The following is a 15,042-nucleotide window of genomic DNA, read 5'->3' as shown; positions in this document are numbered from 1 at the left end:
AGATGGGATAACCTCACAGTCCGCCTGGAAAACAGAAGGTCAGGATTTATTCACCTAAATGACCTGGTTTTGGTGTTTGTGCAGGAAATCAAGAGTCGTGCTGCAGCCTTCCGCCAGGATGGCAACTATTCCACGGATGTAGGAGGAAGCCAGGAAAACCTGAAGAAGAACCGCTACAAGGACATCCTCCCATGTGAGTACAGGAAGAAGTGCCTAATAGTCACCAGACCTGATTATTATGCAAAATGATTAGTTCCGATAGAATAGTTACATAGTTCGTTAGGCTGAATGAAGACAATGTCCATCTAGTCCAGCCTGTTTATCCTCCTGTGTTGTTGATCCAGAGGAAGGCATAAAACCCCAAGAGGCAGAAGCCAATTAGCCCTTTGGGGGAAAATTCCTTCCCGACTCCCTAATGGCAATCAGATTAATCCCTGGATCAACCCCTAATATTTCCTACCTGGGTGTATATCCGGATTAACACATAACCTAAGATTTATATCCTGTAATATCCTTCCTCTCCAGAAAGACATCAAGTCCCCTTTTAACCTCCTCTATGGATCCTGCCATCACCACGTCCTCAGGCAGAGAGTTCCACAGTCTAACTGCTCTTACAGTAAAGAACCCCCTTCTGTGTTGCTGATGAAACCTGCTTTCCTCTAGACGTAGCGGATGCCCTCTTGTTCCCGTCGCAGTCCTGGGTGTAAACAGATCCTGGCAGAGATCCTTGTATTGTCCCCTCATGGATTTATACAGTTATTTGGTCGCCCCTTAGTTGTCTTTTTTCCGGGGTGAATAATCCCAGTTTTGGTGCCTCTCTGGGTATTCCAATCCCTTCATTCCATGTATTAGTTTAGTTGCCCTTCTTTGAACCCCCTCCAGCACTGTAACATCTTTCCTAAGCACCGGTGACCAGAACTGTACGCAGTATTCCATGTGAGGCCTGACAAGTGCCTTATATAGTGGGAGGATAATGTTCTCATCCTTCGCCCCTATACCTCTTTTAATGCACCCCAAGACTTTATTTGCCTTTGCAGCAGCTGACTGGCATTGGTTACTCCAGTTTAGTCTACTATCCACTAGTACCCCCAGGTATGTTCCCTAGCTGTACCCCATTTAGTGTATATTGGTGACATCCGTTTCTCCTGCCCATGTGCAGAACCTTACATTTATCCACATTGACCCTCATCCCCCCCCCCCCAATCCCCCGGCTTATCTCCGTCCGTTTGTAGCCGCACATTGTCCTCCGTTGTATTGATTATATTGTATAATTTTGTGTCATCTGTAAATACTGATATATTACTGTGCAGCCCCTCTATCAGGTCGCTGGTAAATATATTGAACAGAATGGGACCTAGTACTGAGCCTTGTGGCCCCGGAAACGGGGGCCCAGTCAGTATGAGCTGTTTATTACCCCCCTCTGCTCTCTATCTCTGAGCCAGTTCCTTACCCACTTACACACGTTTTCACCCAATCCGAGCTTCTCATTTTATATATCAGCCTATTATGCGGCACGGTGTCTGTCACGTAGCAGGGCGGGGGCGAGGAAGGAAAGGCTCTTAGGTTGTGGAGTGACTGGTACCCAACTTTCCAGACTCCTGAAAAGCGACCATGAGCCACAGCCACAACTCTACAGCAATCCGCTGGCCCTGCACTTATTAACAATTTGTCCCTCACTGGACAAGAGGAGAGAGGGGAAGGGACGATACCTATTGATCCCGCCTCTGGTCCTCAAACACTCTGCAGTATTGTAAGCTGGCCGTCGTTAGAATACAGGCTGATTTGTATCCAGCTTTCCCAGACTTCTGCACGCATGCGAAGCGGAAACTCAAATCACCCACCTGATCCGTTCTAACGCACTCCAGAGCTCTACAATATGCATACAGCGGCCACCACCAATTTGGTTACAGTAAATTGGAACCCGATTTATGACGTGTGAATACAATCTTCGGAGAATCCAGTATCGTGTTACACGGACGAGGATCACTAATTAATTTATCGTTTAATTCTCAAAGAAAAGAGCAGTGCTTATTTACAGAAAAATACAAAATGATGTTACCAGATAAATGGCAGGAGACGTACATGTGATATCACAGACAGTAAGATAACAGGGATTAAAGGAAGAGTTACCATTCTGTGGCGTGGAGTCGCGCCAGAACTGCGGACCAGACCTCACGTATAGTGACCTCCAAGGGGCTGACCCCAATCACACGTCCGTGTGCGATTTTTAAACTCTCATGGTGGTAACTCCCCTTTAGTTCCTCCCAGCCCCCGTGGGGGATGGCTTATCTTGGGACACATAATTCCCTGAAATACATATTTCCTTCAGAACTCCGTGGGGGTGTGACCCACCATGAAAATATGACAACGATGTCTCTTGTTGTGATTTCACGTGTGTTTTGAGCCCACGCATGAGTAGTTTTGGACTCATCTGGTCCGAGATACGCAATTCTTGGTTCCTGAGTTTCGTGCAAATGTGGGAGTGCCTGCATCTTATTTGTGGGGATGTCACATTCCACAAAATATCCCGTCAGCGGGCTGCAACATACGGGTCTTTCATAATTCCTAAATTACATTTTCCTTTGTCTTAAGGGCGCCTTCTTTTGTTAACTTTGCCTCCAGACGTTATCAGGTCAGTTACGAGCATTTGGACCAGTAAGGGAGGGAAAGAGGTGCTGGGGGCTGAAGCCTGTTTCCTGTCCTTATCTCCTAATATAAATATTTGCTGGCTCTGACTTCAGAGGGGCTATAGGACATCAGAGACCCCCTGGGGGATGTGACAGGCTCTTTGAAGCCTGCTGCTTAAAGGTTCCTACAGCACTCAGCTTTCCTATACACGGAAAGGCATCTAACCCTTCTTTCTACAAACTATACAAAATGACTGACAGACTACAAGCTCCACATCACAATACATATCTATTAATCTCATATCTTTATCTATCACTCTGGTATCTATCTGCCCTTCTAATATTTATCTAGTAAGGGGAAAGGATGTCAGCTCAGCTTTTCTAGTGTCCTGAATGTCAGCTGATTGATACTGGACAGTTGGGGGGGACACTTTATTCATCTCTTTTTACTACAGTGTCAAATGCTTTAGAGAAGTCCAGATATACGAGATCAATAGACTCTCCCAGGTCCAGCCTAGAGCTTACTTCATGGTAGAAGCTGATCAGATTGGTCTGACATGATCGCCCCCTCATGAATCCATGCTGGTGAGGAGTTATTCCCTTGTTCTCCTTGAGGTATTCTAGGATGGCGTCTCTCAGAAACCCTTGAATATTTTTCCAGTTACTGAAGTGAGACTTACCGGCCTGTAGTTACCAGGCTCTCTTTTGGACCCCTTTTTGTAAATTGGAACCACATTGGCAATGCGCCAATCCAATGGTACAACCCTGATCTTGATAGTATCCATAAATATAAGATATAACTTCCTCCTGCGTTAGGTATGACATATTTTGTGAGGGGTTCATTTTGGTCCCCTGCATCTCATGTGACATTTCCTTTTCGTTCGTGAATACGCTTGAAAAGAAACTATAATAGATTTGCTTTCCCTTCATCTTCAATGATTTCCCCTGCATTATTTGTTAAAGGGCCAGCGCTCTTGGTGCAAATCCTTTTGCTGTTAATTTAGTTAAAAAATAGTTTTGGATTGTTTTTGCCCTCTTTGGTGATCCGTCTTTCTGCTTCCTCCTTGGCAGTTTTGATCCTATCTTTGCATATTTTGTTTTTTTCCCTGTACGATTTTAGCGCTTCTTCGCTGCCTTCTTGCTTTAGTAGTTTGAACGCTTTCTTCTTTTCGTTTATTGCCCCTCTTACCGTCTTGTCGAGCCACATTGGTTTCCTTTTAGTTGAGTTTCTTTTATTTTTAAAGGGAATGAACTGCTCACATGAGGTGATTAGGATCCTTTTAAACTCCTCCCATTTGTCCTCTGTACCGTCATTATTGAGGGTGTTGTCCCAATTAATGTTACCGATAGTAGTTCTCAGCTGATCAAATGTTGCTTTACTAAAGTTTAGTTTGTTTGTCGCTCCCTGATAAGGCTTCTTATTGATTGACAGCTGGAAGTTGATTATATTGTGGTCACTGTTCCCCAAGTGCCCCTCAACCTGTACCCCCTTGATTCGGTCCGGTTTGTTAGTTAGTACTATAGTAATAGATACTATTACTTAGTGATAGTATCTAGATTCTGATAAAAAGTAATTTGTATAAAATACCCCCACACTCCGGAGCCCAGAAAAATCAATGGTATGTTCAAAATTCCATATATTTATTGAATGTGTTTCGGCAGCAAACATTCGCCTTTTTCAAGCAATCATTAAAATTCAGTGAAATACAGCTATAAATAGATAAAATTAAAAAGTTAACTCACATAACCTGCTCTCAGAGGACGCTGGTGTTGGCGCCATCTTGGTGTCACGAGGTCGGGCAGGTCGATCCACGTGACCCACGATGTCACACTGGTCACGTGGCTTACCACGTCATTCGGCATATTCATTCATAAAAAACGGGTCAGTGATACACTTGTCCTATTACTGGTGGCCTTCTGTTACTGGTGGCCTTCTGTTACTGGTGGCCTTCTGTTACTGGCGGTCTTCAGTTACTGGCGGCCTTCTGTTACTGGCGGTCTTCAGTTACTGGTGGCCTTCTGCTACTTGTGGCCTTCGGGAACTGGTGGCCTTCTGTTACTGGTGGCCTTCTATTACTGACGGCCTTCTGTTACTTGTGGCCTTCTGTTACTGGTGGCCTTCTATTACTGGTGGTCTTCTGTTACTGGTGGTCTTCTGTTACTTGTGGTCTTCTGTTACTTGTGGCCTTCTGTCACTGGTGGCCTTCTTTTACTGGCGGCCTTCTGTTACTGGTGGCCTTCTGTTACTGGTGGCCTTCTGTTACTTGTGGCCTTCTGTTACTGGTGGCCTTCTGTTACTGGTGGTCTTCTGTTACTGGTGGTCTTCTGTTACTTGTGGCCTTCTGTTACTTGTGGCCTTCTGTTACTGGTGGCCTTCTGTTACTGGTGGCCTTCTGTTACTTGTGGCCTTCTGTTACTGGTGGTCTTCTGTTACTGGTGGTCTTCTGCTACTGGTGGCCTTCTGCTACTGGTGGCCTTCTGTTACTTGTGGCCTTCTGTTACTGGTGGTCTTCTGTTACTGGTGGTCTTCTGCTACTGGTGGCCTTCTGCTACTGGTGGCCTTCTGCTACTTGTGGCCTTCTGTTACTTGTGGCCTTCTGTTACTGGTGGTCTTCTGTTACTGGTGGCCTTCTGTTACTTGTGGCCTTCTGCTACTTGTGGCCTTCTGTTACTTGTGGCCTTCTGTTACTTGTGGCCTTCTGTTACTGGTGGCCTTCTGTTACTGGTGGCCTTCTGTTACTTGTGGCCTACTGTTACTGGTGGCCTTCTGTTACTGGCGGTCTTCTGTTACTGGCGGTCTTCTGTTACTGGCGGTCTTCTGTTACTGGCGGTCTTCTGTTACTGGCGGCCTTCTGTTACTGGTGGTCTTCTGTTACTGGTGGTCTTCTGTTACTGGTGGTCTTCTGTTACTGGTGGCCTTCTGTTACTGGCGGTCTTCTGTTACTGGTGGTCTTCTGTTACTGGTGGTCTTCTGTTACTGACCGCCTTTTACTCACTATCTCAAGGGGAATTGTCTTCATGAGACACACATTCCAGAACACAGTATAAGGCTGCAGCATCCAGAGGGTTAACTAAAGACAAAGGAGTCATTCAGTGCCAATGAGACAATTGACCATTTGCCTACTGACATCAATAGGCCTTATTGATATACAGGGCAGATAGTGGCTTCGAATTCAAGTAGTTTAACCCCTTAGTGACTGAGCCTGTTCGCGCTTTAATGACTAACTTCTTTTTCTTTTTTTTTCATCTTTGCATTCAAGGCACCATAACTTCTTCATTTCTCTATTGCAGCGGTAAGCGGGTTGTTTGATGCGGGACAAGTTGTCAATAGAGGCCTTCCGACCCGCAGCCCATTCGTAATTAACATCGCGCCATCGCCTAGCGACAACTCAGTTAATGCAATTATTGTTTTTTTTAAATGTGTACTGTGCATGACCAATGGCGAGCCTCGGCAATCATTCACATTCCGGGACCACGCATGCTTAATCCGGCTCGTTCGTGAGCAGCTGGCCTTAGGCCACCTTCACGCATGGCAAAAGTACTGTGGAATTTCTGCTTCTGGAGTCCCATTGGGAATTCACAGCAATTACAAGCGAATCGCAGGAGATTTCAGAAATCTCATTCACAAAAACACTGCAGATTCTAAATCCAGTGCATGCCTGTTTATTCTGCGGATTATCAGCTGCAGAATGCTGTGAAGGCGGCCTTACAGTTTAAGGTAAGGTAATCAGATTTTCCCAGGTACAAAAGGATATGGTCAGGGGGCGGGGCTTATCACGGCGTATGATTTTTACCTCCGTTGTTAAAAAAAAGGACAAGGAGAAAATTCCGCAGCATTTCTGCATCCAGAAAACTGTTAAAATTTGCATAATTGGTATCCGCAGCTGATGTCATACCATGTGGCACTTCACTCACCTCCTCCAAATACTTCCCGATGTCAGCACTTTCCAGCTTCCGGTTCCCAGCAGCTTTGTCAGGTGTGGCGCCACTGGCCCCAGTAGTAATATAGACCCCCACAGTGGCCTCAGTAGTAATATTAACCTTGCATCAGTAGTAATAGTAAACTTCACATTGGTCTCCCCTATATTGGCCCCAGTAGTAATAGTGACCTCAACAGTGGCCTCAGTAGTAATAGTGACCCCCACAGTGGCCTCAGTAGTAATAGAGACCCCCACAGTGGTCTCAGTAGTAATAGTGTCCCCCACAGTGGTCTCAGTAGTAATAGAGACCCCCACAGTGGCCTCAGTAGTAATAGTGTCCCCCACAGTGGCCTCAGTAGTAATAGAGACCCCCACAGTGGCCTCAGTAGTAATAGAGACCCCAACAGTGGTCTCAGTAGTAATAGTGACCCCCACAGTGGTCTCAGTAGTAATAGAGACCCCCACAGTGGCCTCAGTAGTAATAGAGACCCCCACAGTGGCCTCAGTAGTAATAGTGACCCCAACAGTGGACTCGGCAGTAAGTGTCCCCTTATATCCTTCTTTCTATATCCTTGTTTAGTTACTGTTATCTAAACTGAATTCTTCCTTTTTCTTGTCTAGCTTTGTTTTAATTACTTTCTTGGGTACCATTCTGTTACATGTAGTAGTCACTCATATCTGAGTACATGTACATTCTGTTACATGTAGTAGTAGTAGTCACTCATATCTGAGTACATGTACATTCTGTTACATGTAGTAGTCACTCATATCTGAGTACATGTACATTCTGTTACATGTAGTAGTAGTAGTCACTCATATCTGAGTACATGTACATTCTGTTACATGTAGTAGTCACTCATATCTGAGTACATGTACATTCTGTTACATGTAGTAGTAGTAGTCACTCATATCTGAGTACATGTACATTCTGTTACATGTAGTAGTCACTCATATCTGAGTACATGTACATTCTGTTACATGTAGTAGTAGTAGTCACTCATATCTGAGTACATGTACATTCTGTTACATGTAGTAGTAGTAGTCACTCATATCTGAGTACATGTACATTCTGTTACATGTAGTAGTAGTCACTCATATCTGAGTACATGTACATTCTGTTACATGTAGTAGTAGTAGTCACTCATATCTGAGTACATGTACATTCTGTTACGTCTTTCACATCCATGAACTGGTGAAACTCTGACGGAACTCGGAAACAGTGGACATAACTAATAAAACAGACATAAATCATGATTAACAACCCTGGACAAGACTGTTCACACCACGTGTCCGGTACCCTGCACAGACACACATGAACAGGACACACCGAACAAACAGAGGAAAGCCCAGCAGCCTCTTGCAGAGGAGCCGGTATATATGAGCAGCAGACCTGGGGGGTTGGCTGGCTGGGAAAATCCAAGCCCAGGCAGCTCAATCAACCCCCACCTGTGGGGCCATGTTGCTGGAAACCCATGTAGAACAACAGATCCCAGCAGCAAAACCTAACACAAAAAGTGCTCCCCCAAATAAATAGTAAAAACATAAAAAAATATAAATAATATAATGCAGCCTATTCGTATAGAGCCACAAAAAAAGAAAACCTGATTATTTAGATTTCATCAGGTCCGGGTTTCCATAAGGATAATGTCACTACAGACCAAAAGGATGTATCTGGTGTGGCTCTGAAAAATAGAAAAATGACAGATAATGCCAGAAACCAATACGTATTTACCTCTTAACATTCAGTTAGAAACAATTAAAACAAAAAAAAACCTTTATGTGGGTTCAGAACACAGAGGGGCACCTAAGAAAGCTCTTTAACCCTTTCCAATCCACTGTCTGACGTCTGAAGACATTATGATTTAAGGCTGTACAGCTCCGATGTTAGAAGACATCCGCCGGGGTCCTCTTACTGTACATTGCCAGCATCTCTGCTGTTGGAGCCTATCCATTGTGTCACCTCATGCACTACTGGTTTTGGCCAGCAGATAGCGCCGTTGTATAACGGCATAAAAAGAGTAAGCCCTCTAGGAAAACCAGGATACAAAGTGGATTGGAAAGGGTTAAAGAAACGGAGCAAAGCTCAATGATTCATTTAGCCCCTTAGGAGTGATTGTATTAAGGGTAAGAATCCATTTGCACTCCTGTAGTGTCCCAGAGTTAGACACTATATAAGTAATATGGTTACTTTCAAAATGTGTGTGTATGACTTTAAAATGTTAATATTTTGCTTGTTTTGGCTTATGTTTCAATGATAATTCACTCTGTACTTTATTGGTTATTCAGATAGCAAAGAGATAGATGTCCTGTGATTGGAGGATGAGCCCTCCGCACTGGTTAGTTTTGAGAGATCAGGTAAAAGAGAAAGGAGGTGGCAGTAGTCTGTGAACTGAGAGTTGGAGTTGAGCCTTTGATGAGAGAGAAAAGCCAGTGCAGTGAGAAGGAAGAAGTGTGAGTAAAAGAAAAAGTCAGTTATATCAGAGATAGACAAAGAAAAGGGAAAGAAGAATTGGTTTTATGTAATGATAGTAAGAAGAAAGAAAACAGTGTGAGTAACCGTAACAGAAGAAGGAAGGAGATTTACATTTAAAGTAAAAGGGGAAGAGAGAAGCAGAAGGGCAAATAATACTGTACAGAATGTGTGTCTACCTCAAGCCCTAAAGTAATGTATATTTTGTAAAGATTATTTACTGAAGATTCTTCTCTACGAAATAAATTGTCCCATTATTTTAACGTTTCATCGTGACTCCTGGAGTCCCTCCTCATCAACATCACCATCTGCACTGAGGTACCGCACCACCCTCCAGGGGAAAGGACTATAACCCTCATTTTATTTTAATTTATCCATTGTTATCATTATTTTGTCTGGAACGAGTTTCAACCCGTATACAGACTGACATCACAAACTTGACAACATCAATACCACCATACCCTAAACACCACAATACCCACACTCAAAATGTCATATTTAGACCTTATTCTTGCATTGCCGGTAGCTGCTGTTTGCAATGGAGCCACTGCCGCCAATACCGCACCACCAAACCCCCATTCGCATTTGTGTCTATCACACTCCTTTTGTGCCAATGTCTTTTTCCATTCTCCTCCTCTGTTTCCCACATAAATTCGATCAATGCCCTTCATCCTAAAAAGTTTGCTATTAGATTCGTGAACTTCCTTAAAGTGTTTTGGTATGGTCTTACTTCATCCCTTGCTGCCTCAATGATGAGAAAATGTCGATTGATAGAGGAGTTTAAGAGGGACTACATGCTTTTCTAGAGCGCTATGATATTGCAGGATATAGACATTAGGTGACCAGCAGGGTTGGTGATCTGGTCTTGGAGTCAGGTAGGACTTTCACACATTGATCCAGGGGTTATTCTGACTGCCATTATGGAGTCGAGAAGGATTTTTTTCACCCACATGGGCTAAATTGGTTTCTGCCTCATTTTTTTTTTGTTTCCTCTGGATCAACAAGGGGGGTGGGGGTGTGTGGAAACAGGCTGAACTAGATGGACGTTGTCCCCCTTCAGCCTAACATACTATGTTACTATGTTTCCTTATTCTTTTCTTAGACTCTCTTGTCGTCATACCTATAACAGAACCAAGGAGGAGAGGTCAGGGGAGGATGATCCCGGGTGCACACACCGCTGTCAGTGTTTGCCTCCCACAGCAGGTCCATTGAGTGATTACCAGGTGTGGAGCCACGGCACTCCGGCTGGTAATCACCTTCACAGTGACACCATGTCCCGAAAGCAGGACAAAAGGCTGTGCTGTTTAGGGAACCTGAGGAAAGCGTGACACTGAGTCCCAAAGAGGGACTTTCCCGCCTAAATCGGAACATCTGTTCACCTTATCTAAGGGCTCGTACCCACGGATGCATGCATAAAATGCTGCGAGTCTCCCTGCGGCATTTTACCCATTTTGCAACCATCTGCTCTACCGGCCGTATGGCACTGCGCATGCCTGTGTATCACACTTACACGGTAATGCACAGTAAGACTTTTTCTTTTTAATTCCCCACTATGTTTCAGAGCGGGGATGAGTATCAAAACACTGCCTATACACAATGTATTGGATAAGGACCGCGTTTCATACGCAGCCCATACAAGTGTATAGGGCTCACGCTGCGTGTGTACACAGAGAAATAGAGCATGCTGCATTTTATTTTTGTTGTGTATGGATACGCAGTGTCTACATGCAGGTATAGACTTTCATTGACTCCATTCACCATGTATCACGCGTGCAGTGAAATGTGTTTGTCCTCAGTAAGAGTAACCAAGTAGTCCTGCAGATATGATACATGATGTTATAGCAGCTTTCGGACTTCACAGGATCCTTCCTCAGGCAGAATTGAACAAATCTGGATGGGACATATATACCGTATATACCGGCGTATAAGACGACTTTTGAACCCCGAAAAATCTGCTCTGAAGTCGGGGGTCGTCTTATGCGCCGGTAATACAAAAAAAAAAAGTGTAAAAAAAAAAATCATTACTCACCCCCCCCCCCCCGGCGTTCTGTCGCGCTCCGGCAGGATGTCGCTCGCTCCTCGTCCCCGGCGCAGCAGTGCTTTCTGAATGCGGGGCTTGAAATCCCAGCTTCCAGAAAGCTAATACACACGCCGGCAGCCATGACAGCATTGAATGGCTGTGATTGGCTGAAGGCGCACGTGTGTTAGCAATCACACCCATTCAATGATGTCATTGAATAGTGTGATTGGCTGAAGCCACGTGTGTTTTAGCCAATCACAGCCATTCAATGATGTCATGGCTGCCGGCGTGTGTATTAGCTTTCTGGAAGCGGGGATTTCAAGCCCCGCATTCAGAAAGCAATGCTGTGCCGGGGACGAGGAGCGAGCGACATCCTGCCGGAGCGCGACAGAACACCGGGGGAGGTGAGTAATGATTTTTTTTTTTCTCCACTGTATACCGGCGTATAAGGTGAAAGTTTGGGGGTCGTCTTATACACCCCGTCGCCTTATACGCCGGTATATACGGTATACGCACAAATGTTCACACGTGAAAAGGCACAGAAATCAGAGACTAATTTGCATTTCAAACCATACCAGAAAAGATAAGCAGAGAAGTAAATACTTAATCCGTCCACTGGTAAGGAATGTGACAGTTTTATGACCCCATATTGGTGTTAGGGGGTTGCAGGCCTGTGTGTTATCTCTCCTTCAGACCTGCAAATAAGGAAGATGAAACAATACCTCTGCAGCGCCACCTATTGGATGTCAGCATTCCTTCAAATCAATGTATGACTTTTTACCAAGTCTGTAAAACTATGATTGTTAATAGCACCCATTCTGGGAGCTCTCCTTGGGGAGAGACGATGCCATCCCCCAACCCACTCACCCGCTGGGTGTCTCCACACACCCCCTGGTTGCTCTCTTTAAGGATATCCCTCTTGACCTCCTTCTGACCTTTCATATTCTCCACTGATGCAAGAACTGATAATGATGGATATGGAGTCCTTTTATTCTGACACACAGACCTACTAAACAAACTATCAACCATATGCCCCCTTCCCGATCGCACCATCCTGGCCACTATGGATGTGGAATCCTTGTATTCCAGCATGCCCCATGAAGATGGACGGACCACCTGCCAGGAACACCTTGAGGACAATGGGGTTGCCTCTGAATCCGTGTTACAACTCACAAGATTCATCCTCACACACAATTATTTCTCCTTCGACAATGAGATATTCCTGCAACTCACTGGAACTGCTAGGCAGTAGGATGGCACCGCAATATGCCAACCTTTTCATGGCAAAACTTGAGAATGACTTTCTGGCCTCCAACAAACCATTGGCCTACTTCCACTACATTGATGACATCATGATCATCTGGACCAACACCGAACAAGAATTAATAAAATTCCATGAGAGATTCAATGCATTCCACCCCACCATAAACCTGACATTAAGCTACTCGTATACCGAAATCAACTTTTCGGACACTACCATAAAGATTTCAAACAACTCAATACAGACATTCATATACCGAAAACCGATTGATCGGCCCACATACCTCAGATGGGACAGTTCCCATCCTAAACACATCAACGAGTCCATCATCTACAGCCAGGCCATCAGATACAACCGGATCTGCTCCAACCCAACAGAGAGGAACATTTATACAATCTCAAAAAGATATTTATAAATCAGGGCTACCATCCCACCTCAATTGATGACCAAATCACCAGAGCCACCAGGATACCCAGAAATCACCAGAGCCACCAGGATACTCAGAAATCAACTACTCCAATACACTGCTCATATAGAATCAAAGGGTTTGAAAGTAATCCATAAACATCTGTAGGAATAGTTTGCATCCACTTTCAAACCATAATTTGCTTTCTGTGCTGCAGAGCGGTCATCCTTGATGTGTTGGTCAAAATCATAAATTGAAACAATTGTTGTGTTTCAAGTTCAAATTTTATATTTGTATGTTTTTAACCATTTCAAATTATTTGCTGGACTTGAGCTGTGTTAATATCAAAAATAATTGGAAACATTGAGACCATAGATTACAGTTAATAATAATAGACAGCTAGACTGACGCTGTAGTACTGTGGTCTACAACCTGTGGCTCTCCAGCTGTTGCAAGACTACAACTCCCAGCACACCCTGTTTTTGAAAGCAAAAGACTTAAACCACTGGCTGAATACTTTCTAATTTTATGCTGTTTCAGATGATCAGACACGTGTTCCAGTTACGTTGCTTGCAGAAGAAGCTGGATATGATTACATTAATGCGAGCTTCATACAGGTAAACAGCTGAGTAAATGATGATATGACAAATGTTGACCTCTAACAGGTTTTTCCTTAGTCCTAACAACAGTGCGACCATAGGGGTTAATTCTACCCCTGTGTACAGGATAGATGAAGTCATAGAATCATAGAATGGTAGAGTTGAAAGGGACCTCCAGGGTCATCGGGTCCAACCCCCTGCTCAGTGCAGGATCACTAAATCATCCCAGACAGATGTCTGTCCAGCCTTTGTTTGAACACTTCCATTGAAGGAGAACTCACCACCTCCCGTGGCAACCTGTTCCACTCATTGATCCCCCTCACTGTCTAATCTCTAATCTGTGTCTCCTCCCTTTCAGTTTCCTCCCATTGCTTCTAGTCTTTCCTTATGCAGATGAGAATAGGGCTGATCCCTCTGCACTGTGACAGCCCCTCAGATATTTGTAGACCGCTATTAAGTCTCCTCTCAGCCTTCTCTTCTGCTAAACATTCCCAGACCCTTTACCCGTTCCTCATAGGACATGATTTGCAGACCGCTCACCATCTTGGTAACTCTTCTCTGAACTTGCTCCAGTTTGTCTATGCCTTTTATAAAGTGGGGTGCCAAGAACTGGACCCAGTATTCCAGATGAGGTCTGACTAAGGAAGAGTAGAGGGGATAATGACCTCACGTGGTCTAGACTCTATGCTTCTCTTAATACATCCCAGAATTGTGTTTGCCTTTTTGGTTGCTGCATCACATTGTTGACTCATGTTCAGTCTATGATCTATTAGTATAGCCAAGTCTTTTTCACATGTGCTGCTGCTTAGCCCAATTCCTCCCATTCTGTATGTGCTTACTTCATTTTCCTTGCCCAGATGTAGGACTTTGCCTTTCTCCTTGTTAAATACCATTCTGTTAGTCGCCGACCACTGTACAAGCTTGTCTAGATCTTTTTGAATCCTCTCTCTCTTCCGTAGTGTTAGCTATCCCTCCTAGCTTTGTATCATCAGCAAATTTGATCAGTTTCCCATCAATTCCCTCCTGCAGATGAAATTTTTAATGAAAATTAACTAGAACCCTACGAAGGCTATCTAGCTCCTCCCACTCTGTGTTTATTATAAAGTAATAGTATATAATGTGCTGCTGTTAGTGTAGTAGGGTAAGGCTGGGTTCACACAGGGTGGATTTGCCGCTGATTTTCCCTGCGGAGTTTCGCTGTGGCAAATCTGCCTGCAGCAGCTAATCTGGGAATGAGTCAGCCATGTGGACGAGATTTGTCAAAAATCTGATCCACACGGGGTGGTCAATCCGTCGCTGCAAAGCCGGCATTAGCGCCACTGCAGCACGGATTCCCGGGATTCGCTGCGGAAAAGACGTGAGATTTCCACTAGTAAAACGTCCCGTGAAAACCCAGCCTAACTCTGGACGTGGGGCATATGCGGAGGCGCTGGGAGGGTAAAGCTGTCCCTTGTCACGGTGGCACTCACCAGACTCCTCCCCAGAGGGACACACACCGCCTCAGCCAGAGCATCGCTGGGCCTCTTCCAGACGCCCCTAGGAGAGGGATGGCCAATAAACATATTACAGGAATACAGGGTGTCACGTGATGCCACTGTTCCTTTACTCACTGGAATGACCCTCGGCAACAATAACGAGAATTCACACACGTCTTTGTGCTTAAGTGCCTCAGTCCCTGGGAATGGTCAGGGCCTTGCAAAACTTTACTGGAAAACTTTAACACTTTACAATTCAAGAAC

At 44.6% G+C, this 15,042-nt stretch overlaps 1 protein-coding gene across 2 annotated transcripts in view; it reads left to right on the top strand.

Annotated features, from left to right (window-relative positions):
* Nucleotides 1-15,042, top strand: part of PTPN18 (protein tyrosine phosphatase non-receptor type 18) — an 80,531-nt gene that overhangs the window by 10,446 nt on the left and 55,043 nt on the right. For both annotated transcript variants that reach the window (XM_066579923.1, XM_066579921.1), the window contains exons 2-3: nt 85-193; nt 13,245-13,321. In XM_066579923.1, the coding sequence (XP_066436020.1) occupies nt 85-193; nt 13,245-13,321 (186 nt within the window). The remainder of the gene's footprint in view (nt 1-84; nt 194-13,244; nt 13,322-15,042) is intronic.

This window comes from Eleutherodactylus coqui, chromosome 10, assembly GCF_035609145.1.
Source record: "Eleutherodactylus coqui strain aEleCoq1 chromosome 10, aEleCoq1.hap1, whole genome shotgun sequence".
Classification (NCBI taxonomy): domain Eukaryota; kingdom Metazoa; phylum Chordata; class Amphibia; order Anura; family Eleutherodactylidae; genus Eleutherodactylus; species Eleutherodactylus coqui.
Note: the sequence above shows the minus strand (reverse complement) of the source record. Positions and strands in the feature narration are given on the sequence as shown.